This window comes from Loxodonta africana, chromosome 16 (genome assembly GCF_030014295.1).
Source record: "Loxodonta africana isolate mLoxAfr1 chromosome 16, mLoxAfr1.hap2, whole genome shotgun sequence".
NCBI classification, from domain to species: Eukaryota; Metazoa; Chordata; class Mammalia; order Proboscidea; family Elephantidae; genus Loxodonta; species Loxodonta africana.
The window spans coordinates 69807049-69832388 of record NC_087357.1 but is presented as its reverse complement, the minus strand read 5'-3'; the positions used below and the strand labels follow the sequence as shown (position 1 = coordinate 69832388).

Genomic DNA, 25340 nt, shown 5'->3' with positions numbered 1-25340 from the left:
TTTGGACATGTTGTCAGGAGGGATCAGTCCCTGGAGAAGGACATCATGCTTGGCAGAGTACAGGGTCAGTGGAAAAGAGGAAGACCGTCAACGAGGTGGATTGACACAGTGGCTGCAACACAGTGGCTTGACACAGCTTAACCATAACAACAATTGTTTTAAGGATGGTGCAAGACTGGGCAGTGTTTCGTTCTGTTGCACAGGGTCGCTATGAGTCGGAACCGACTCGACAGCACCTGACAACAACAACAGAAGGTGTGTATTACATTCTTGCTGAATTAAAGGACCGTGCTACCTGAGCCTAAAAGTCCGCTAGCAGTGCTGTTCATGCTAACATCTCTCACTTCAACTTTTTTGGGGGGGGGGGCAGAGGGTTCTCAATAATTTATAATTCAATTTTTAATTAACATGCAGTAACATGGACTTTTTTGGTATACCTTTTACCACATGTATAGACTTGTGATACGACCATCACAATCAGGACACAGAACTGCTCCATCACCCCAAAAACTCCCTTGGGCATCTCTTCCCCCACCCCTAACTCCTATCCTCAGTCACTATAGTTTTGTCTTTTGAGAATGTCATGTAATCACAAAGAATGTAACCATTTGAGATTGGCTTCTTTCACTCAGCATAAAGCCTTAGAGACTCATTGAATTTTTACTTCACCTTATTGTTGTTGTTGTCATTGACTCGGCTCTGACTCATGGCGACCTCATGTGTGTTAGAGTAGGCCTGTGCTCCATAGAGTTTTTAATGGCTGATTTTTTGGAAGTAGATCATCAGGCCTTTCTTCCGAGGCACCTCCGGGTGGACTTGAACCTCCAACCTTTCGGTTAGCAGCAAGCGCGTTAACCATTTGTACCACCTCCTTATTTGAGCACAGCCCCATCCCTACCAGGACTTGGTAGCATCTCCGCATGGACCCACAGAACTGGGAAGGTGAAGTTACTCTAAGAAGGTTAGCCACCCAGTGTGCCAGAGGAGGGCTTCAGAGGCAGTGGGAGAAGAGGGCCAAATGGATTAAAAAAAAAAAAAAAAAGCCTGGAAGGCCTGCTCTGTAAATAAATGTTAGCTGAATTGGACATTCCATAATGAAGGCAATTAAAGGGAGTCATTATGCTGAAAAGAGAAAAGTAAACACAGATACATATGCTAATTGGCCAAAGATTGATAGATGTGGGGGCGGCTGCCTCCTCTGGCTGCCAGTCCATCTCCTGAATCCAGTCTCTTTACTGCTAACCCTCCACCACCTCAGTCATTCTTCCATCCTCTACTGCTCCCTCTTGGGTCTCGGCTCCCTCAGTGGCAGCTCCTTCTCAGTGTCTTTGCTGGTTCATCCTCCTCTCCCCTAATGTGACTGTTACGGTGCCCTCAGCCCTCCTCTCAGCCTGGATCCACATGGTGGTGGCTGGGGCCGGCTTGGCTCCCATAGGCTTGTGAGGACTGACTGTTAAATGCCCGGGATCTATGAGATCCAGCTGACTTCACATTGGCAGCTTGAAATCAGCCATGGTAGGAGTACTATGCCACGGAGATCACCAAAGGCTACAAATCAACCCCTGCCCTCACCCAGAGCCAGCTGGACGTTTACCAGCACACCCCACATTTCCATTTGAAATGCTGAGATTCCACCTTTGCCTCACCAAATCTGCTCCTTGCCATCTCTACAGCTAAGAACCCCGTCCTTCTAACTGCTCAGGCCAAACCCTTGTGTGGTCATTCTGAACTCCCTCCTTCCCTCAGCCTCCTCTCCCCATAATCATATGTATATCCCCATAAAAAATATCAGCAAATCCTGACTCGCCCTTCAAAGGAAACCCTGGTGGCGCAGTGGTTAAGATCTATATTCTGCTGAACTTTTGGTCCCCTAATCCACCAGGTGCTCCTTGGAAACCCTATGGGGCAGTTCTACTCTGTCCTTTAGGGCCGGTATAAGTAGGTATCAACCCAATGGCAATGGGCTTGGGCTCCCTTCAAAGTAGATTTAGGAGCTGACCACTTCTCACACCTCCACGGCACCACCTTGACTCAACCCACAACCATGTATCATCTCAATTAAGGTAACTGCTTCCTAACTGGTGTCCCTCTTTGCCCCTGCCCCCTGCTGTCTACTCACCCCCTGGCAGCCAGATGTTCCTTTTGAAACTTCAATTAGATCAAGCCACTCCCCTGCTCCTTACCTGGGTGTGAAAGCCCAAGTCCTGACAACGGCTCCCAAGTTTACAATCTACAGCCCTTTCTCTCCCAACACATGGGTCACATGGGTCTCCTTGCTCTTCCTTGATATGCAGACATACTCCTGCCCCAGGACCATTGCACCTGCTGTTCCCACGGCCTGGAATGCCCTTCCTCCAAATATCCACCTGCCTCCTCATCTCACTTCACCAAGGTCTCTCCTCAAATGCCATCTTATCAGAGAGGCCTCTTCTGATCACCTTCTCCCCTTCCCCAGTACTCCCTGAAGCCCCTTGCTCTGCTTTATTTTTCTCCATGACTCTTATTACTACCCGTCATCATATATATTATCTGTTTGTGTCTTTAGTGTCTGTCTTCCACCACTAGACTGTACACTGCCTGAGGGCAGAACTCTGTCCATTGTACTCACTGAAGAATCTGTAGTACCTAGAATAGTGCTTGGCACTTAGTAGGTGCATAACAAATACTTGTTGAACAAATGAATGAATAAATTCATCCCCATCTCCCAATCAATGGAGAAGCCATTCTAGGACATCTCTTCCCTTTCCTGCCCCAGGCCTATGGGCACCTGCTACCTCAAGTGCTTAGCCAGCTATTGGCTATCTTTTGTCTTGCTGTGTGATCTTATGTAAAAGATGCCCTCTCTGAGCCTAGTTTTGCTCATGTGAAAAGAGCAGCAATATCATCTGCCTGTTGACACTAGACTCAGGGCATCTGTCAGGACAAAGGGCAGGAAAACATCCATGCCTGTTAGCCAGGATGCAAATGGATAACAACCTTGATTTTGAACCTTTCTTTTCACTCTCAATTCCTTTCTCAAATTAAGTGGGTGACAGATGGAGATACTGAGGGCTGGAGAGGGAGATGGAGGGCCTGCCCCATGCCTTCGGGGACACAGTGATAGCAGTGCTGTTGAAACCTCTGCCTGTCCCCACCCCAGGACTTTCCAGGATCTATAAGGGCTGCTGACATCACATGGGCAGTTTCAAATCAGCCACAGTAGTATTACACCAAGGAGATCACCCAGTGCTACAAATCAGGGCTCCCCCACCCCCAGTCTCTGCACCATTGTCTGTTCCAGTGGACAGAGCCAACGGGAGGTCGGGAAAGTGAAGCCGGGCACAGGACCTGGGGTGGGACTCCTCCGTGACCTCCGGGGGCCCCTCCCTCTCCACAGCTGCCCAGCGGGGCTCTCTGCCTTCCTCTTACTTCTTGATTAGGATGTTTCACAGCGCATGATCACAGTGATAGGGTGAGACACACGGGCACACCTCCCAGCTGAGCTGAGCTTACCCCATCCTTCAAGGCAAGGGGTTGACAAAACACACCGTCTATGCTTGTGGGGGTGTGACAAGTTGTGGCGAACGGGGCAGGCAGGGGGAGTGTGAGCAACAAACCATGTTCTACGGCTAAACGGGGCTCCCTGGTGCCAACGGTGAAGGGGCACCATGGCGGACATGGGCCAGCCAAGAGGCCATGGAGGGAGGAAGAGGGATGAGGATGAAGTTTGTTAGTTTTGCTTCTGATCCTGGTGGGTGTCTTCAGGAAGACCCAGCCGCTGCATTTAGGGTGCGTGACTCCTCAGGTAAAGTGATTCCCACTCCCTCCATCCAGGCCAGCTCTGCTCAGGGGTGTGGGTGACAGTGGCAGTGGGGAAGGAGGCCAAAGGGGAGGTAAGCGAAGGGGACCAATTCCCCAAATCCAACATGAAAGCTGGACTCCAGCTGCGGGGAGCCAAAGGAACTGGGGCAGGCAGGGGGTGCGGAATGGGTGCTGGCACCAGAGCCGCCAATAGGCTCTGCTTCACACCCCTTGCAGGGCTACGGGGCCTGGTGTAAATAGCATGCTAATTAGATTTATGGACGAGACTAAATTCGGAGGTGTCTGAATTACCACCGAGGACACCCTCTGATCCTTGGGGAGGTTGGAGCTTAGCATGCTGGGAGGAATCGCACCATGGGATGCAGCCACGGACAGAAAAATCCTAATAATCATTATCGGCATAATAAGAGCCTCGGCAAAGGCAACTGGGGAGAAATTAATGGGAAACAGCACAGGCAGACCGATCTGCTCCCCCTGGCTTCGCTTCCAGAATGGATTTGCTTTGAAGTCAACAGATACTTTCCTGGAGAGTTTAAATCTTGGGGGAGGGACCTGAGAAATATGGGCTGAAGCTGTGAGGCAATACAGGGATTGCAACAGACCCCTGCCCAATGTCAGGACTGAGAGTAGGGGGAACAAAGGTGGGAAAGAGGGTCACCTGGGGACCAGAGTACCAGGCACTCAAGGTACAGCTGTGGAATGCCTACAATGACATCCCTTGGGCTGGCTCTTAGCCCCTGTTACACATCAGAATCACCAGAGAACCTTCTCTAAATAAGAGAAACCTAGGTTTAGGGTCCTGGTGCAAAGCCAGGTGGGGTCCCACCGGCATAAGGCGTGGGGGTACGGCAATGCTGGCCTCTCCTTCTCACCTGCCTTGCCTTGGCTGCTCCCTGGACAAAAGCCCTCACCCCCCTACCTCCCAGCATACTTTGCGGATGAAATCACAAGCTGGGTGAGAGAGAGAGAATGTTGGAGGCATTCCATTCACTTCCTGTATACCTCCCGGGGGGATTCAGTGGGCCCTGATCCACCGTTCCAGGGGATGGGCGATTTCCAGCCAGATCCCAATTATCTCCCTAATGGAGGGAAAAGAAGGGTCTAGATAATCACAAAATCATACAGCTACAGATATTGAAAAAACCTACATCTGCCTCCACGGGAAGCTGGCGGCCTGCCCCTCCATCTCCCCTACCTCTCTTCACTGTGTCTAGACTTTGGTTTCTAATTAGAATTGCTTTGGAAAATAGGAACACTGGAGGCCCATGCCGGGGCCACATCAGCAGGCAGGGGGAGTTTAGGGTGGTCAGGGTCATCCTCGGGGGAGGCAGGGACTTAGGATTACTGTGTCACCACATTGGTGGCTCAGTGGTAGAATTCTCGCCGCCCATGTGGGAGACCCAGGTTCGATTCCTGGCCAATGCACCTCATCATCACCAGTCTGTGTGTGGAGGCTTGATGCTGAACAAGTTTCAGAGGAGCTTACAGACTAAGAGTAGGAAGAAAGGCTTGGTGATCTACTTCTGAAAATCAGCCAATGAAAACACTATGGTCTGATCCAAAACCGATCATGGGGATGGTGAAGGACTGGGCAGAGTTTTTTTTTTTTTTTTTATTGCGCTTTAAGTGAAAGTTTACAAATCAAGTCGGACTCTCATACAAAAATTTATAAACACCTTGCTATATACTTCTAATTGCTCTCCCTCTAATGAGACAACACACTCCTTCCCTCCTCTATTTCTTTTCGTGTCCACTCGGCCAGCTTCTGACCCTCTCTACCCTCTCATCTCCCCTTCAGACAGGAGATGCCAACATAGTCTCATGCGTCTACTTGATCCAAGAGGCTCATTCTTCACCAGTATCATTGTCTATCCCATAGTCTAGTCCAATCCCTGTCTGAAGAGTTAGCTTTAGGAATGGTGTCTTGGGCCAACAGAAGGTCTGGGGAACATGACCTCCGGGTCCTTCTAGTCTCAGTCAGACCATTAAAAAAAAAAATTAAGTCTGGTCTTTTTACAAGAATTTGGGGTCTGCATCCCACTGCTCTCCTGCTCCCTCAGGGATTCTTTGTTGTGTTCCCTGTCAGGGATGTTATCAGTTGTAGCCAGGCACCATCCAGTTCTTCTGGTCTCAGGCTGATGTAGTCTTTGGTTTATGTGGCCCTTTCCATTCCTTGGGCTCATAATTACCCTGCGTCTTTGGTGTTCTTCATTTTCCTTTGCTCCAGGTGGGTTGAGACCAATTGTTGCATCTTAGATGGCCACTTGCTAGCGTTTAAGACCCTAGACACCAGGCAGCGTTTTGCTCCATTGTGCATGGAGTTGCCATGAGTTAGAGCTGACTCGATGGCAGCTAACACCGCCACCAAGAAGTAGATGCTGGTTAATGGACTTAGGGGGCTCAGTTGAGCAGGGGCCTGCCAGGTCCAGAGCTGGACAACGGACTCTCAGCTGAGTGTGTGACACGGAGCAAACTGCTTGCCTGGTCTTGTCTCCTCCTGCACCTACGCCCCCACCCCAAATGGGTGAATGGCTAAGAAAGCCAGCTCTAAAAGCTAGCGGAATGTCAGCCTTAGGAAAAGCCCGAGGTGGGGAGCGGGGTGAAGTCATAACTATAGAAGACAGAGGGATAAGGAGGGGGTTTGAATCTTTTTTGCATCAAGGATCCCTCTGACAGGCTGGTGAAGCCCACAGACGCCTTCTCAGAATAACGTGGTTAATTGCATGAAGTAAAATACACAGGGTCACGAAGGCAACTAATTATTCTGAAATACAGTTATCGGAGTATTTGTTAAAATGGCGCCACCGTTGTGTATGCCTCCCTAAAGCATGCCATAGTAAGATTTAGCAGTGGGTCTACCAACTGCTGGAACTGCAAAGTAGCGATGAGCGTCAAGGGTATTTTGTGATCCTTGCCACGTGTGTGATATGATATGAAAATATCTGAGATTTCTCTTGGGGTCAAAGTCACAGGTACTGCTGATACCACGGTGGTTCATTTCTACGTTCGTCATCGAGGGAAATGCTAAGTTTCAGTTAGAGGTTAGCGAAAATAAAGATGCATCTGTTTCTTTCTCCAGGTTCCTGAATGCCTTGGGTGGGGGCCGGTGGGCTTCTGAGTTAAGAACCCCTGGACTGAAAGGAAGCTGGGGAGAGGCCCATAGGGTCTACACCCGTGAGCACGACCTTTGCAGAGGTGCATGGGGAGGGCGGCTGGAGAAGCTAGAGGCTGGACAGACTGACACAACAGGAACAAGCCTGAAAACAAATGTAAACACAAGGCTATGAGCTGTGGCTCCCGACAGGGCTGGAACACAGGTGGAATGGCAAACGAGGAGGGTGATGGGGAGAAATCACCGCCAGGGTTGCCATCTCCCTTCCTAACCTCCTCCCCGCCGGTGTTCCTGAATATGGCATTTTCTCCGTCAGTTGCTTTCTTTTATCTGTTTATTCGGTGATGTTTTCTCCCTGGGGAGGTGGGCAATTCCATCTGTTTTTTCTATGCCCCTCAAACAAATGAATCGTGTCATCTCCTGCCTGAAACACTATCGTGTGGAATTAGCTTGTGGCAGACGTGTCTCTGTTCACCTCTGTGGTGCGGGCGCTCCCTGTCACCTCATCTCCAGCCCTCACCTCCCCACCAGCCGTGCTGGAGGTGGAGGGTCCCTGCCTGGTAGGACCAAATCTCTGAGATGGCCGCCCAGTGGACCCCAAACCCTGTGATGGAATTCTCAACCCTATAGTCCTCAGGGACCCCAGAGGGGACCCGCCTCGTGCTGGAGGAGGCTGACTGTCCACCCACAGGGGCGGAAGGGTCCTCACTTCCTTTTAAGGTGGTCACTCTCATCATTGTTTCTCATATTTAAGTGTGCTGACGTGATATGGCCACTCATGTCTACGCTGTCGCTTAAGCTCATCTCCTCTACAGAGACGCAGAAGTGGAAATCACCAGCATTTGGAAACCACTGCTGAGATAGGAGAGAGTGGGAGCCGCAGCCACAAATGGGGGGCCCTGTAGCACATTCCAGAAGCCAAGGATTGAGAGCTAAAGGCCAAACTCCACCACCCACTGGCTGTGCGACCTTGAACAACTCCCTTAACTTCTCTGAATCTCAGCTTCCTCGTTTCCGAAAAGGGTAAAACAATACACACATCTTCCAGGGATGCGAGTAATAATAATAGCAAAAAACCCCAGGTGCCATAGAGTTGATTCCGACTCATGGAAACCCCGTGTGTGTCAGAGTAGAACTGTGCTCCACGGGGTTTTTAATGGCTGGTTTTTTTGGAATTAGATCACCAGGCCTTTCTTCTGAGGCATCTCTGGGTGGACTTGAACCTCCAACCCTTCAGTCTGCAGTCGAGTGCATTAACGGTTTGTACCACCCAAGTTCTCTCATAGTAACAATAGGCCAGGCACTGTTCTAAATACATGTATTAACTCATTTAATCCTCTTAACTGCTCTGTGAGGTAGGTACTATTATTGTCTCCATTTTACAGACAAGAAAGCTGAATCAGAGAGGTTGGATAAGTTCCCTAAGGTCACACAGCTCAAAAGTGGTAGAGCCAGGATTTGAACCCAGGCAGCCTGACTTCAAAGCCCTTATTTTTAACCACTTCCTCTGCCTCCAACTTATTAACCTGTGAAGGAATGCTCCAGGTGGTACCAGACAGACAAGCATGCGTGCCAGCTGGGAGAGGTGGGGTGGGGAAGAGGCCCACAGAGGCTCAGGTCCCTGTGCCTGAAGGGGGAGCAAGTTCAAGGGAAAGGAGGATGGGGCCCGATGTCAGCGGCAGGAGTGAGGTGGAAGCACGAGGCTGGCACACTCCCCTTTCCATCCAAGTCCTCTTAGACAAAAAGAATGTCAGGATTTGCGGAGATTCAACAAGACTGACCGGTCCAACCCATGGTTTTCCAGAGGTGGATACTGAGGCACAGAGTGGGGGTGTAGCCTGCCTGAAATCACACAGCGAGTGAGCAGCAGACCTGAAGGGAGAACCCGGCTTCCGCTCTCCCTCCCACCTTCTCTGGGCAGTTGGGGTAGGCCTAGAAGCAGAACACGGTAGCCAGTGTTCAAAACCCTGGGGGTTGGAGATTCTTAGGCTTCCTGTAAAACATGTTAAGAAGAAAATGGCTAAACTGCATGAAAGCCTCAAGTTAGACACCAGAAAGCACCTGCTTGCTGAACAGGTGGCCAAGGGGGTGGGAGTTTCCTCTGCAGGAGACTGAATTGCATTTCCCTGCTCCCAATCTTGCCCCTGACTGTCCACTTTCAGCACAGCCATCAGGGGGATCTTTAAGAAAGGTGTCTCAGACCATGTCAGCTCCCTGGCTTTCCACTGGGGTCACAGTAACAAAAAACATCTTCCTGTGGCTGACAAGGCCTGGCCCTACTGACCACTACAGCCTCCCCTCCTCCCGTTCTCTCACCCTTCCCCTGCACAGCCACACAGACCTCTCTTGCGCTCCTCAGAAACAGGACCTCGTCGGGACCTCTGACCCTGCAGGGGAGCACCCGCTTCCGGAACGGGGTCCCTCTGCAGGTTCTCCCGGCTGTCTCCTCCTCACCACTTTACCTCAGCTCAAAAGTCACCTCCCTGCGAGGACTTCTCAGACCACTGTCTAAAACAGCCCCTCTCCCCACCTCATCACTCACTCTGTTTATTGTCTTGCCAACAGTCCCCTGAGACGATGCTGGTTTGTTCCCGTGGGCTCCCTACTAGAAGGAAATATAAAGTTATGGAGGGCAGGAACCACGTCTTCAGCCCCATCTCTCCAGACCTACCACAGCGTCAGGCACGTACTAGGTGGGCAACAATGTTCAAGTGAATGAATGAATAATCCCCCAGCTGCACAGGTTTCAACGTACCAGTTACCACCAGCTGCTGCCGAGTCAATGCCCGCTCATGGCAACCCCATGTGTGTCAGAGTAGAACTGTGCTTCACAGGGTTTTCAGTGGATGATTTTTTGGAAGTAGATCACCAGGCTTTTCTTCTGAGGTACCTCTGGGTGGACTCGGACTTCTAACCTGTCAGTTAGCAGCTGAGAACATGACCCATTTGTACTACCCAGGGACTCCAAGTTTCAACATAGTCCCTCAGAAAGGCCAGGTGGCTGGTGCAGGAATGAGATCTGAAGGCCTTTCCAATTCCCAGAAGCATCCAGCCATGGCAGTACAGGGCTGTCGGGGGGATAATGGTACCCCTCTCCCTACTCCAACTCTTCTCCCTCATAAAACTATTCTCAAGGACAGTGGCTAAAACAACCTGAGATGCTGTGGGTCAGAAGTGAGACAGAAATTAAGTGGCTCAAAAAACCCTTTTAACTCCTGAGAAGAAAGATACGATGTAAATGGATGGCATTCTCCTGAGTGCGAGGAGCTCTCTGGGTCAACCGGTAGTTAAACGCTATGGCTGCTAACCAAAAGGTTGGCAGTTCGAACCCACCAGGGGCTCCTTGGAAACTCTATGGGGCAGTTCTACTCTGTCCTATCAGGTCGCTATGAGTCGGAATTGACTCAATGGCAATGGGTTTGGCTTTGGTTTTGGGTAAACCAGGAGGGGTCGTGGATAATACAAAACAAATTTAAAACCAAAAACCCTGGCTGGTATTCGCAAAGCAGCTAGAGGCAGGGACAATCTCAAGCACCACCCTCTATTAGCCTAACCCCTCGGAGAGAGGACCCAGGACACAGATCATCTACTTGTCGAAGAAGCAAAGTGGTTTTTAGGACAATAGAACAGCGAATTCCAGCCATCCCAACCAAGCCACCCCATGCTGATGGGGAAGCTGGGGAGGGCTGCAGGCAAGGGCTGGAGAGGAAAAGCTGACCAAACAGGAGAAGATACAAATGATACGTTGAGAGCAAGGGGGTGGGGTAAGGATGTGGTAGGAATCCACACAGGTGAGTAGGCAGTTATTTACTGCGGCTGCCCAGGGCACGCCCAGGAGCTGGGCACAGGGAGACGAGGCTCCACAGCCTTTAATCTGAAACTCAGAGATGAGCTAGGCCACAGGCTGATGTCCAGGCCTTTGCCTTGAGAGGGTTTTTTTTTTTTTTGTGTGTGTGTGTGTGTGTGATTTGCATCACAACCATCTATTTGCATCTCAACTGTCACACTGGACAAATGGGCTGTTGTTGGTTCCAGCCCAGCCCCATCCCTTCCTTCCCTGGCTTCTCGGAGTTTTTCGTAGCCGGGCAAAAGAGAAGAAATTACCCAGGAGACTTGACAAGCAGATGGAGTCCCTGGAAGATAGAAACGATCTCAAGCCCGTTTGTTGTCTTGAATGGTCTGGCGGAGCCTGAGTTCAGAAAAGGACTAAGCAGAATCTCCCCTCTGCGGGAGATGGCACAGGCTGTATCTGGTCTTTGTGAATCAGATTCGCATCCATGTTAGGCATAAACCACTACCGTAGAGTCGATTCCGACTCATAGTGACCCTATAGGACAGAGTAGACCTGCCCCATAGAGTTTCCAAGGAGTGCCTGGCAGCAACTACAGCAAAGTCCTGACTGAGAGGTTGAACAGCTTCCTCCTTCTCCTTCCATTCCCCATCAGTATCCTCTACTGCCCCATTGTGGGCTTCTGAGGAGGTCCTCCTTCCTACACCAATTCAGAAGGAACTGGGCTTTAGCACAGGGCCACTGAGGACCCCGTTTTGCAAAAGTCCTGAGCCACCTCATTTCTATTTGATAGATCACATCTGTCCCCCCAAAACCAAGCCAAACCCATTGCCGTCGAGTCAATTCCAACTCATAGCGACCCTATAGGACAGAGTGGACCCACCCCAGAGAGTTTCCAAGGAGCACCTGGTAGATTCGAACTGTTGACCTTTTGGTTAGCAGCTGAAGCTCTTAACCACTACACCACCAAGGTTTCCACATCTGTTCCAGGTACAGCTATTATTATTTCACCCTGCATTAACTCAACTAGTACATATTTCGGGAGGGCCTCCCAAGTTCCTGGCAGAGTACCAGGCCCTGGGTTGCACTGCTGAGCAGAAACAGACAAGGTCCCCACTGCGGATGGGTCAGTCTAATCAGGGAGACAGACATAAATGAAATCATCCCACTAATGATCGTAAGACCACGATGGTAGTAAGTGCAGGGGAGAACCATGTGGTTCTATAGTCTAGAATAAAGTGTCTGACTCTCTCCTCTCCTCACTCTCCCTTCTCGCCTCCAAATTTGCTCAGTGAACATATTTTGCGGCCATATCCAGCAAATCCTGAGTCACCTTCAACCCAGACACAAATTCCAATGGCCGTATTCTCCCTCCAGAAAGGGAATTGCAAGAAAAGACTATGCAAAAAATTTCATTAATAAATAGCTGCCTGATTTATTTTTTGAGGTTCCCCGATTTTTCCCAGATCCTGGACACTGAGGCAGTGCCCAAGTGCTAGGGGCCTCTCTTTTCTTCCTGCTAGCAACATGGTTGAGCACTCCACATGTGCACCGGGGTCTGGCCCTTAGTCGTGGGGGCTCCTTCCTCTACACCTAAGATGGGGCCCGGGGAGCATTTACCCGGACAGTCCTGAATCCCTCCAGAGCTCTGGAGAGGGGTGAGGGGGTGGGAGACACACACCACAGGTCTGGAGGTAGAAAGTGATTTATCCCTTCCTCTTATCCAGGAATCAGAGAGCGGCCCAGATAACCTCAGTGGGGGTGTCTAGCCTTCTAGGCCACCTCTCTTCCATGGCCTTGTTAGTTTCTCTCTCTGCACATCGCTGGGCCCTGGAGCAGTGGGACCCAAGTGGAGAGAAGGCCAGTCCTCTATGGTCAGAGACTGGCCAATTCCTTTGGGAAAGCAGTGATGGAGACCAGGGAATGGTCCCTGGTGGTGCTGGGCTCCCTGACCACAGCATAAGTGCCTGGGCAGGGACAGTCACTACAGGCAAGCAGGCTGAGCTGAGACTCCCCTCAACATTCCTGCAGACACTTCAGACAGGGCTTCTAGCAAAGGGAGCTGCGGACAAAACTGAAGGGGTCAGGGTGACCTTGAGCTCCCCCAACTGGTCACAGTGAGCAGGACTCTGGAGGTTCTGGGTGTCTGCGGAGACGCTCCCCGTACCAGCCTTGGTCAGGGAGCTACAGCTCTGTGGATGGTGATGATGGCTGACACCTATGCATGGAAGCCAGGGAGCTACAGCTCTGTGGATGGTAATGTTGGCTGACACCTAGGCATGGCAGGCCCCATGCTAAGCCCTACACACGCATCATCTTATCTCCTCCTCTCCACGTGCCTGCTGAGATCCTCCATGGCAGAGACAAATACGTGGCGGACTGCTCCCCTATACCGCCAGCCTTCAGGCCAGTGAAGTGGGGGCACGTAACTAGTCTGGCCAATGGGCCGTGGGCAGAGGTCTCAATGTCCCTTCTGGGATGAAGCACAGAAGAGCTGGTGCTTAGCCCTCTAGTGGTCTCTTCCCTACTGTGGAGATGACTGAAATTCCAGATTGTGTGTTCCACGTGACTACGGGGTGGGGCGGCGGGGGGGGGGGGTCTCTCTGCCAACACGTGCTGGACAGACAAGTAGCCTGACTGAGAAAGAAGCTTCTGTGGTATCAATGCACTGAGGCTTTGGGGTTAACTTGTTACTGCACTGTAGACTGACTGATATACTCTTTTTCTTTTTGATTTTTTTTTTAAACAGATGAGTAAAGTGAGGCTCAATGACTCACCAAAGGTCACAGTGATTGTACACCAGTGTTCATTGCAGCATTATCTACAACAGCTAAAAGGTGGAAATAACCCAAGTGTCCATCAACAGAGGAATGAATAAATAAAACATGGTAGATATATTTGTAGATATATACACAGGAGTCCTGGTGGTACAGTAGTGAAAGTGCTCGGCTGCTAACCGAAAGGTTGGCGGTTTGAACCCACTAGCTGCTCCATGGGAGAAAGATGTGGAAGTCTACTTCCATAAAGATTATAGCCTTGGAAACCCTATGGGGCAGTTCTTCTCTGTCCTATAGGGTCACTAGGAGTTGGAATCGAGCTGACAGCAATGAGTTTTTGGTATATACATACAATGGAACATTACTCTGCCATAAAGAGAAATGAAGTCTGATACATGCTACATGGATGAACCTTGAGGACATGATGCTGAGTGAAATAAGTCAGTCACAAAAGGACAAATATCATATGACCCCACTTATACAAAATATCTCGAATAGGCAAATGCACAGAGACTAAAGTCTGTTAGTGGTTACCAGGAGTGGTAAGGCAGGGGACAGGGAGTCACTGCTTGGCAGACACTGAGTTTCAGTTAATGGTGCTAGGATAACTGGGAAACAGGCAGTGGTGATGGGTGCATGACACGATGGATGTAACCAGTGTCACTGACTGTATATGTAAAAAAGGTTGAACTGGCAAATGTTCTATTACCACTATAAAACAAGTTCAAAAAGAAAGAAAAAAATATATGTTCATACAAAAAAGAAAAAAAAGGTCACAGTAAGCAGTAAGCCTGGACTCAAACAGAAGCCCTGCCTGATTCTAGAGTTTGTGCTATTAATTACTACACAAGCTGCCTCCCTTTTGGGCTGCCTCCAAAATCAAGCCCAAATTCCTTCACCTGGCATTTGAGGCTCTCCAGGGCTGTGCCCCAGCCCACCTTCCTACCAGCCCTCCACGTGAAGCCTGTGTCACTCCACGGGCTACTGCCTGCTCCCTGATCTACCCGCAGGTGTCTGTCTCTTGGTGCTGGCCCGGCCAGCCAGCCTTCCAGCCTCTCTGTGCTCCCTTTCACCACCTGAGTAGTGCTCCCAGGCTCAGTCCTTGTCCCACTTTCCCCATAAGGCCTTCCCAGATCCTCCCAGCCTCTATTGCCCCTTTCTCTCTGAACCCTGGGACTCCTCACTGCCTGTGATCCCTGGACCCTTGAGCCACAGTCGGGTACAATGGTTTTCTTCTCTCGGGTGGTGGTATTACCCTGAAGCCAAGGGTATCGGTAGTATCTAAAAGGAGAGGCCTGCACTCCAGGAGGATACAAGATGACTTACTGTTTATCTTTTTAATTTGCTATATTTTGTGTATGTTTTTAAATGGACACAATCATTTGCACACGAGTCCCTGGGTAGTGTACAGTTAATGTGCTTGGCTGCTAACCAAAAGGTTACAGGTTCAGGACCACCCCGAGGAGCCTTGGAAGAAAGCCCTAACGATCTATTTCCAAAAATATCAGCCATTGAAAACCCTATGGAGCACAGTTCCACTCTGACACACATGGGGTCGCCATGAGTCAGAATAGACTCTAAGACAACTGTTTGGTTATATTTGTGCAAACACACTGTTGGCCTCTTGGGACGGGGACCACAGGTTATACTTCCTGGACTCTGCCAAGGGGCCAGAATGGCTCCTTGTAAATAGTAGGTGCTCAGTACATACTTTAGTTATCTCAGACACGTATACGGAGTAACTTAGGAAATGGAGGTGCGCATGTGCGTAAGTGCACACACAGACACACACATGTGCACGTGCACACACACGTTATAAGACTGATGTGCCCACATGGCCCTGAGTACTTGGGGGGATCACGATGAGTGAAGAGAAGCTGATGGGAGATGGGGACAGAATGTGGGGGAAGGGCTAATGTAGGCATGCTGGCTGGTTTGCGAACAGCCAGAGAGGGGCAGGGGAGTGAGGGAGGACGCCCAGCCTGGAGCAAGGCCAGCTTGGGGTCCTGCACGAGGAGTAATTGAAGAGAAGCACCTCAGGCTGGAGAACCTAATGGAATTCCTGAGCAGACCGGGCTGGGGGAGCAGCGGTAATAAATAGAAGTCCTATTAATGATCTTTGCTGCTGACAGGCAGGGGTGATGGGACACAAGGAGCCGGGGTGGGAGGCAGGCCAATGGTCCTGAAGGACAAAGCAGCCAATGTCCAGGCCTGGACCCCACCTGATGGCCACAGGGTGGGCAGGGCTTATGAGGGTCCCGGTGCCTCCTCCTCCCTCTGTCCCCCTCAAATGTTCACTCACTAATGGCCCATGTCCCTTCCTTTTAAGACTGGACTCAGCCAGGGCAGGCCCTTGGGCAAAGAGATGCAAATGTCCTGAGCCCCTTCCAAGTCTTCCTGGGGCCTGGGATCCTCTCAGAAGCACTTAAGTCTCCTGTGCTCCTCACGCAGGTAAGGTGGGTCATCATTACATGAAAAGCAGAAATAAGGCTTTCTTTCAAAGTTATCATGAACACAGGCGCCTCTAAGCTTGGGGTGCACACACCCCAGAGAGGGCCGAGAGGATCCAACAGGGTGTGGGAAATATACTTATGGCTATTTCTACCTTGTAAATTTTCTATTTTTTGTGTGTATGTTTTATAATGTACACACTGTATTAGTATGACAGTCATGTATATAATTTCTAATAAAGGTACACATTGGAGGTGTGTGCTCAGATGTTTTTCACCGGGTGTTGGGAGCCCATTGATTTTCACAGCCTTATTTATTCTCAGGGCGTAGCAGGGAGGGGTGCAGCAACATTTGTATCTATTTAACAGCCCAGGGTCTCCAGACACATCTAACGTCCTACCCAGGCTGCCCAGGCTGGGAAAGGCTGTGGGTCTGGACAGGCCGTGCATTCTGGGGACTCACCTCGTCCTTGTCCACCACCTGGATGAAGAGGGGGAGGGCAAAGCCGACCTGGGCCAGCTCTGTGATGGCCACGCTGTACTCGGAGCTGTTGAACTCAGGGGCGTTGTCATTGATGTCAATAACCAGGATGTTGAAGGTCGTGGTGACCGTGGCGTCAGACGGGGTGCGGTCATCATTCAGCTCCGTGCCCTGCAGATGGAGGTTGAGCAACCCAGGGGTGAAGGCAGCCATGATCATAGCAGCTATTGTTTACTGAGGGCTTTCTCAATGCTGGGCAGTACACTTTAGGCAATTTATCCCATCAAATCCTCATCATAACCCCAGGAGGAAGATTCTATCATTAGTATCCTCATTTTACTGATGAGGAAACTGAAGCTCAGAGAGGTGAGGTAACTTGTCCAAGATCACACAGCTAGGGTAGGTTTCAAACTCAGGCGGTAGGATTCTAGAACCCGATGAGAGGATGACATGGGGTAGGAAGGACGAGACAGGTTTGGTGACTCACTAGGGATAACAGATGACTCTATTCAATTTGACAGATGAAGAAACTGAGGCAAAGATATTTTGTGCAAGCAGTTACTCAAGACTTAATTGAGCAATTGCTATGCACTGAGCACTGTGCTAGGCACTGAGGGTCTGGGTCAGGCTCGGGAGTAGGTGGATTGAGGCATCGGGGCATCCAGTGGATAGGCCCCTAGGGAGAGTTCTGGGGCTCAGAAACACCCATTCTCAGTTGTACCCCAGCTTTCTGAACCAGAAGCTCTGGGTGAGAGGCCCAGGAATAGGACCTTTCAGCTCCCCAGAGGATTCAGATTCGCACCCAAGTTTGGGAACTCGCCTCACGTTCTATTTCAAGATAGAAGAATTGAGTTCAGGGTCTCACTGTGAGTTGCTGGCAGTGCTGGGACCAGCAAGCAGCTCTGCCCCACTGGAGCTGACCCCTCTCATCAAAAAGGGGAGCAGAGACCAGGAGGGGAGGCTGGCGCTGGGTGGGGGAGCCAGGGGCTGAGTAGGGACTAATAAATTCATTGCTGCTCCAGGCCTCTCAAGGTCAAGGAAGGCAATTAAGGATCAGGCTGGGTGGCTCCATCCTCCCCACACCAATGGAAGGGCTTCCTTCCCAGGCCCCTCTCCTCAGTCCTTGAGTCACCCCCTCCTCTCAATCGATAGCTGGAGCTGGGGAGAACCCTGTGGCCCAGGCAGGATCCATACCCCTAAATGGGTTTCCCAAGGAATGGCTCAGCTAGTCATTGATTTTAATTAAAACTGGCGTGAGTGGCAGGTGACTGCTGGTCGGGGCTGAGGCTTCACCATACCTTCTGGGGTGGGGCTTCCAGCAGCTTCGGCCCCCTCACCACTCTGTTGCTGCTTCCTAACCAGGTAATAGCCCTAGGGAAGCTGGGAGACTCTGAAATGAGGCAAGACCTCAGAAGTAGGGTAAACTCAAGAATTCAAGCTGGCTGCACAAGGAACTTAGAATCATGGGATAACAGAAAGGACCATGGGCTGAGTACCTACCATGTGCTGGAGCTTTATACTGTGCATTTACAGCTTGTAACAGTCTCACAAGCCTGGTAAGTTAACCATCCTCTGCCTCTACTTCCCCATCCCCGAAATGGAGATGAAAGTCCCATGCCATGGGGTTAATATGGAAGCAAAGTGCCCAGCAGGATACTTGACACAGCCCTCTCTTGACAAATACTGGTCTCTTCCAGACAGGGGCCCTGGCACAAGTCCCAGGAGTCAGCACAGGGGGAGATGGCAGAAGCAGTGTGCTTCCTGAAGCCTCCATCTGAGGTTAGAGCCTCAGACACAGATGGGGACTGGCATCATGGCCAGAGGGCACTGGGTCCCTGGCCCCTGTCTGCTTGGATGAGATGCTCACCGCCCAGGCCTCACCTTCACGGTCAGGATGAAGCCATGGCTGTACAGAGGGTTCTCCCGATCTAGTAGTCCATTCAAGGTCAACGCTCCGCTGATGTAGTCCAGGGCAAAGATGCTGTTGGTGTTCCCTGCAAGAAAGAGGCATTCCTGGGTGTGGCTGGAGCCCAGGGCATGTGGCTGGGCCAGGGCTCCTCTGAGCATTAAGGACTCATTAATAACTTAGAGTGAATGCTGGTTCAAGGAGCAGCGGAAGCAGCAACAGAGAACTCAGGAGCACAGGCTAGCAGTAGACAGCTCCTCCCCTTCCCCAGCTCTAATGGGATCTGCACACAGTAAAACCAAGACCAAACCCATTGCTACCGAGTCAATTCCGACTCATATTGGCAGTTCGAATCTACCAGGTGCTCCTTAGAAACTCTATGGGGCAGTTCTACTCTGTCCTATAGGGTCCCTATGAGTCTGCACACAGTAGGGGCTCATAATCTCTCTCAGATTAACCAGGAAAAAAGCAAAGGGGAGACAATTTCCTCTTCCTTTAGGCTTTGGGTCGAGGCTGTTCTCAGCCAACCCTCTGCTGGGTCACCTGTCTGTGTTGGTCAGCAAGGCAGCCCATGCCCACCCGGGTTAGTGGGGCCCCACCCTGTCCTCCCAGCATGTGAGGGGGTTGCTAGAACAGGAGACAGGCTGCTGAGGACTGTGGAGCAGTCTCAGGTCACTCACAATGGGCTTTGAGGGCTGTGACACAGGGCCAACCAGCCCTGCCCTGCCTAAGGCTTCATCTTTTGGCCACATAGGGTGCTGGCAGGGGTGCAGAGGCCAGGGGAGACCTGGGTACTCTGCCTGCTGGGTTATGTATGGCTGTGGCTGTGCACTGGGAGGAGAGGCCTGCAAGGAGGCTGTAAGGGAGGGTCTTTAGCCAGAAGCTCTGCTGCTGGGGAAACAGGAGGCTGGGGGTTTCACCCCTTCCCTCATTAATTCATTCACTCCACAAACATTTGTCCAGCTGCTGCTGCTGACCAAAAGGTCGGCAGATGAATCCACCACCAGCTCCTTAGAAACTCTATTGGGCGGTTCTACTCTGTCCTATAGAGTTGCTATGAGTTGGAATCGACTTAACCGCATTGGGTTGGGTTTGGTTTTTTCATACTATGTGCCAGGGACACATTATAGTGGCGGATGCAGCTCCCAACCAGGTGCTCACATTACAGGGTGATCAGATGGGATGACTCATGGGGGGTGGGGAACATGGGGAGCCCATCCCAGCCCAGACATGGGGGCCAGGGAGAAAAGCTTCTGAAAGCTAAGGGGGGAGTAGGAAATGGCTGCCCAGAGATGGCAGCCAAGCAGCAGGGTGTCCCTGCCTCTCCCAGCGCTGACCCACCCCAAGGGCCAGAGGTTGAACCTGAGAGCCAGGAAGCCCAGAGATGAGCCCCCAACATCGGCAGGGCCCTTTCAGGTTTCTGAGCCCCCGAAAGGCTGAGCTGAAGGGCTACCCTGCCTGAGGAAAGACCATGGAGCCTCTACTTCCCACACCTTCCCCACCACATACTCTGGCCTGGGTCCCACCTCCCCAGGCCCACGCACGCCCAGTGTCCCACCATTCCAGGTTTTCATACATATTTATTCTTTCCAATAAAGGAACCTCTCTAACGTTTAACTAGATAGGATTCAATTTTTATCTTTGTAAGGTTTTTCCTGTAAATCATTCACAACTCAGAAGCCCGCTGTCAAGTGATGTGCGTTAATTTTTCATTTGAAAAAGAGGGTTATCAGCCATGGCACCCTCAACAGTGTCTCACCCCTCAAAACCTACACCCCATTCATGGTCACACTGCCAATCCCCAGCCCAAAGTCTGGCCCCACCAGGTACAACACCCCTCCTCTCCTGATCTAGGTCCCTGCTCCAATATACCAGCAGGCAAACACCCCCAGTGGGCACACGGTCACCCTCAGGGATCCTCCCCCAACACACACACACTCGCACATACACTCACACACCACACACACATACACACACAGTCGCACATATACCACACACTTACATACACATACTCACACCACACACACACTCATGAATACGCTTACACACACACCACACACACAACACAACACACATATACACATACCACACACACTCATACACCACACATACACACACCAGGCACACATGCTCACATACACACACACCACACACACTCATGCACACACTCACACACACTCACATACAACACGCCACACACACACTTCAGTTCACACATCTATCTATGTAGAATTCACCTTCCAGCCTCCTGCTGAGAAGGAATGACTAATTCACAGGACCAACAGCCAGAAAGGGTTCTACCCAGGGAGCTGACAAGGCCACCTGAGAAAGGTACCAACTCTGATGCTACTACTGTCACCATGGTAACACCAGCACTCCCTGGGATGCCAGGCTCTGGTGGGTCCACACCCCAAGGAGGAGAGGCCAAGGGCATGTCTCATTCAAAGATGAGTTGATTGATTGATTAGTTCACTCACTCATTCATTGAAGTTCATACTGAGCACCTACTGTATACCAGGTGTTAGGCAATCAGTAGAAAAAAGCAGGCAAGGTTCACGCCTTTAGTCTTACAGCAAAGATGGACATCAAGGCTATAATCACAGTATTGAACGTGTAATTACTTACTGAGCTAAGGTCCCTGAAGAGAAGCAACCTGGAATACAGAGGTGGTAAGATTACACCCGCTGGAGAGAGACTGCATAAGTTCGCATCGTAGCTCTGCTACTTACTAGCTGTGTGACTTTGGTCAAGATACTTAACATATCTGGGTCTCAGTTTCCTGGTCTGTAAAGTGGATTACAGAGGGTTAACATGAGGATTAAAATGAGTTAACACAGTGCCTGGCACATAGGAAGCCCTCAACAAATGTTGGCTGCCTGTACTTCACCAAAATGATACACTGCTGTGGTGCCCACCCATTACCACCACCAGGGCCCTGTGCCTAGAGCTGTGTGCCCAGTGAGGCACTGAGCCAATCCCACATTTTTGCTAGGAAAGCCTCACCACTGAGGGCCTGAGGTTACAAGATGGCTGCCTGAGGTCGGGATGGCAAACACAACCCTCAGGCCCAAGCCTCATACCCAGAGTTCTGGCCTCTGCTCCTCTGTCACTCACCCTGAGACTGGGTTCCAGCCTTGGGACCCTGCCTTGACTCATGCCTTTATCCCCCTATCCTATCATCCTCCCTTCCCCAGGAGGCTGTGTACTTCTCTGCTATCCTGGAAACTGATACCACAAAGTCAGCCCTCTGGTCTCCTAGACAATCTTTATTCAAGTCCCACGGGGGTTGGGGACTTGGGTGGGGGGGCTCACCAGGATGCCTTTCACCTGTTCAGCCCCCACTGCTAAGCAGAAGGGCAGCTGCATCACCTGGGTTAACAGGTGCTGAGGTGGGTATGTGTGTCGGGGAGAGGGTATACCTGGCAGGGGAGGGGTTCTTGGGTGGAATGGGGGTGCACCTTTAGTGCCCTAAGGATGCTGGGAACTGATGAGCCAAAGTATTGATAAAAGAGAAGAAGCAGGTCATTTACTGGCCCTGCTGGTTCTCCTGGGGCAGCCACCTCCTGTGAGAGCTTAAGGCATCAATAAAATCTCCTCAGGTTTGCAAGAGGGAGGCCTAGAGGATGCAAATCGAGCCTGAAAAGTCATGAAAGGCTGCGAAGGGGAGTCTCAGCCTTCACTGTCCTATCTATTAATACATTTTTCACTTGCCCTTGAGTTAATTCCAACTCATGGCTACCCCATGTGTGTCAGAATAGAACTGTGCTCCGTGTTTTTTTTTCTTTTTTTTTTAATTGTGATAAGTATATAGGTAACAAAACATTCTATACATGTACAGTCTAGCAGGGGGGTTTCAATTGTTGATTTTTCAGAAGTGGATCACCAGGCCTTTCTTCCGAGGGGCCTCAGGGAGAATTTGAACCTCCAACCTTTCAGTTAACAGCAAAACGCGTTAAACGATTGCACCACCCAGTGATGCAGCAGCTACTATTTATTGAGCACTTACTGGGTGCCAGGCATCAAGCTAAGCTATTTGCATGGTTACATTATCTGATCTTCACAATAATGTTATAAGAAGATAACCCATTTTATGTGTGAGGAGGCAGGCTCAGAGATGTTAAATAACTTGTTCAAAGTCACAGGGCTGGAAAGTGCTAGCTTGGACTCAAGAGTCACAGGTCTTTGCCCCATGCACATTGGTACCCACTGTGCACCCAGCCCTGCACTAAGGGACAAATACAAGACCATATCCTTCACAGAATGAAGTGTCAATGTACAGAGTTGCTTTTTCTGCAAGAGAGAGCCTTAGACTAAAAAAAAAAAAATATATATATATATATTTTGGAAGGCTCTAGATAATCCGTTTATGATAGAGTTTTACGCAGCAGCAGGGTGTGCATGTGGCAATGCCTTCCAGGTACCTGAAAAGGTGGGGCCCACAGTGGGGACAAGACTGAGGAGGCAGGGCTGCAGACATATAGGCACCGGTGACATACACAGGGCACCAGGGACAAGCAGCCTAAGGCAACGCCGGTCTTTATGGAAGACCTCTGGTTGCATGAAGGACAAGCAGGAAAACTCACAAGACATGAAGGAGACAGAGAGTAGGTGGGAAGCCAGCGTGGTGCTGGGGGCCCAGAGGCAGGAGAGGAGTAGGTCTGAGAAAGAGATGGTTAAGAGGGTGAATAGCGCAGATAGGCTAGTCACCTGGGTAGGAAGATCCAGCAAAGGCCACTGATTGGACCTTGAGGCACCCCTAAAGGTCAGACTTAAAGACACTGAGGAGAGCATGGATTACTGGAAGTGGGGACCCAGAGAAGTTTGGTTTTAAAAAAAGAGGCAGAGTGGCAGCTAGAGGGCGCAGCAGAGTCAAGCAAGGGGTTATGCTGTTTTATAAGTTGCCAAAGGTGTAAAAGCAGAAAGGCACAAGTGGGAAAGGTAGGGGGACATTGGATGTGGGGGTACAGGTTGGAGTGATGGCTAGACTTGGCGGGGGGCCGTGGGAGGCTCCCGCCACCATGCCTTCTGAGGCCAGCTGGTCTCCCCTCCTTCTGCCCTCTGCCAAATCTCATCAGTCCCACATCTTGTCCCCTTGTTATCCTGCCGGCAGCATCTTGACCTATGGTGGGGCCCGGTTTGGGTGAAGAGCAGTTTCGTGAGTGGCTGGTGGTGCGTGGGGAACACAGGCTGGTGACTTTCAATTGCTTTGTCTGCTCTGCTGGGCTGACAGCCCCTGCGTCTGCCGTTGCTCTCCCCTCCCTCAGAGGTAAAGGAAACCAAGGCCTCCCATCTCGGCCTGAATCCTGCCCATTCTCACAACCCACCTCACTGTCACCTGCTTCAGGAAGCCCATCCTTATCTCTCAACCAGAGGCTGTGCCATTTCTGGCTCCCCCGAGCCCTTGAGCACCGGGCTGGCCTCTAGGAGATCGCATGGTGGCTGCCCTAGGCTGCGGCTTCCCGAACTCTCCTATCCAGAGACTGAGGGTGCCTTGAAGATAAGAGCTGGGTTTTCCTGCTCGCTGTGTCCTGCAGTCCCCAGAATATGCTCATTATCTAGGATGGCCTGGGGTTTGGCTTCCTCCCTCAGCAGTGATTAAAAAACGTCAATTAACTCACACTGGGGTGTGGGCGGAGTCCCTGGGTGGTGTAAACAGTTAAGAACTCAGCTACTAACTGAAAGGTAGATGGTTTGAATCCACCCAGAAGTACCTCAGAAGAAAGGCCTGGCAATCTACTTCAGAAAGATCACAGCCATTGAAAACCCTATGGAGTAGTTCTACTTTGATAGACATGGAGTGGCCATGAGCTGGAGTTGACTTGAAGGCAAAGGGCACCTTGGGCCTAGCCCTGTGCTGGGGTCATGGGGGAAAGAAAAGAAGAAGACAGCTTGGCTTAGGAGGAGCTTGTAATCTAGTCGAACTTCTGGGCCTAAGCATCCATCCACTCCAATGCTAGTCCTGAACGGGCACAGAGGCTGGATAAGATGACTTCTGAGACCGTGATCCTTGAGACCCTCTGGTGTGGTCAGCAGGCACTCCCCAGGCCCAGGGTCAGGGTCGGTACCCAGGCAGGTGTGCAGAACTGAGCCCTGCACCCCTTCACACCCGTGGCCTCTCTTTTAGTTGCAGCCTGTACCTAAGGTCTATCACATTAACACCCGAATGAAGACCGCTTACTGCGTGTAATCCTACTGGATGTCACAAAAGCCTGGTTGTGACCCACAGCTCTGTCACTTACCAGCTGTGGGATCTTGTGCAAACCACTAAATCCTCTGAGCCAGCACAGAAGACAGCTCTCACCTCTGCGGGTTGTGTGAGGCTTAGGTGTGACCGTGTATGTAAAGTGCGTATCATGAAGCAAAGCGTGTAATAGGTGCACATTTTGGCTCCCTTCTCTGTTACATCTGTTTTCTGAATAGAAGGAAAATCAGAACAAGTTAGTCCCAACTGGGGATACATCTCATTCAGCAGGAGTTGTGAGGGAACTTGCCACAGAATAGCCAACACATCTTGAATTCTTACCTGTGCCTGACACTATGCAAAGTGTCTTGTACGCATATCTTTTGACTTTCACAAAACCCCCACGGAGGAAAAAAAAACAGCTGTTATCTAGTCAATTCCAACTCATAGCAACTCCATGAGTTGCGGAGTAGAACTGTGTTCCACAGGGTTTTTGGAATAGATTGCCAGTCCTTTCTTCCAAGGTGCCTCTGGGTAGACTCAAACTGCCAACCTTTTGGTTAACATCTGAGGATATTAACCATTTGCAACACCCAGGGATTCCTTTTTTTTTTTTTTTTAAAACACCCATGAGATAAGTCTCACTGCCCCCATTTTACAGATGAGGAAACCGAGGCACAGAAAGGTTAAAAATAACTGATGCTAGGTCATCCAGTAGTGGGGGCAAAGCAAGGAGTTAAACTCGGTTCTCACTAAGCTAAAGGGTTCATGTCCTACATATCTACCAGAGGTAGCCGCATTAAACAGCTGTGAGCAGCCAAAGCCGCCTAGGCGACTGGGGC

At 50.7% G+C, this 25340-nt stretch overlaps 1 protein-coding gene across 20 annotated transcripts in view; it reads right to left on the bottom strand.

Annotated features, from left to right (window-relative positions):
- CDH23 (cadherin related 23) overlaps positions 1 to 25340 on the bottom strand; it is a 524046-nt gene that overhangs the window by 234839 nt on the left and 263867 nt on the right. For 14 of the 20 annotated variants that reach the window (XR_010318119.1, XR_010318120.1, XM_064269675.1 and 11 more), the window contains 3 exons: positions 18293 to 18405; positions 16394 to 16582; positions 9456 to 9515 (listed from right to left, as the gene is read on the bottom strand). Coding sequence is in view for 17 of the 20 variants with exons in the window: in XM_064269675.1 (XP_064125745.1) it covers positions 9456 to 9515; positions 16394 to 16582; positions 18293 to 18405 (362 nt within the window). In the remaining 3 variants the exon portion in view is untranslated. Of the gene's footprint in view, positions 1 to 5374; positions 7059 to 9455; positions 9519 to 16393; positions 16583 to 18292; positions 18406 to 25340 lie in introns of those variants that run through there. The other 6 variants (XM_064269674.1, XM_064269690.1, XM_064269691.1 and 3 more) reach the window with 4 other exon arrangements.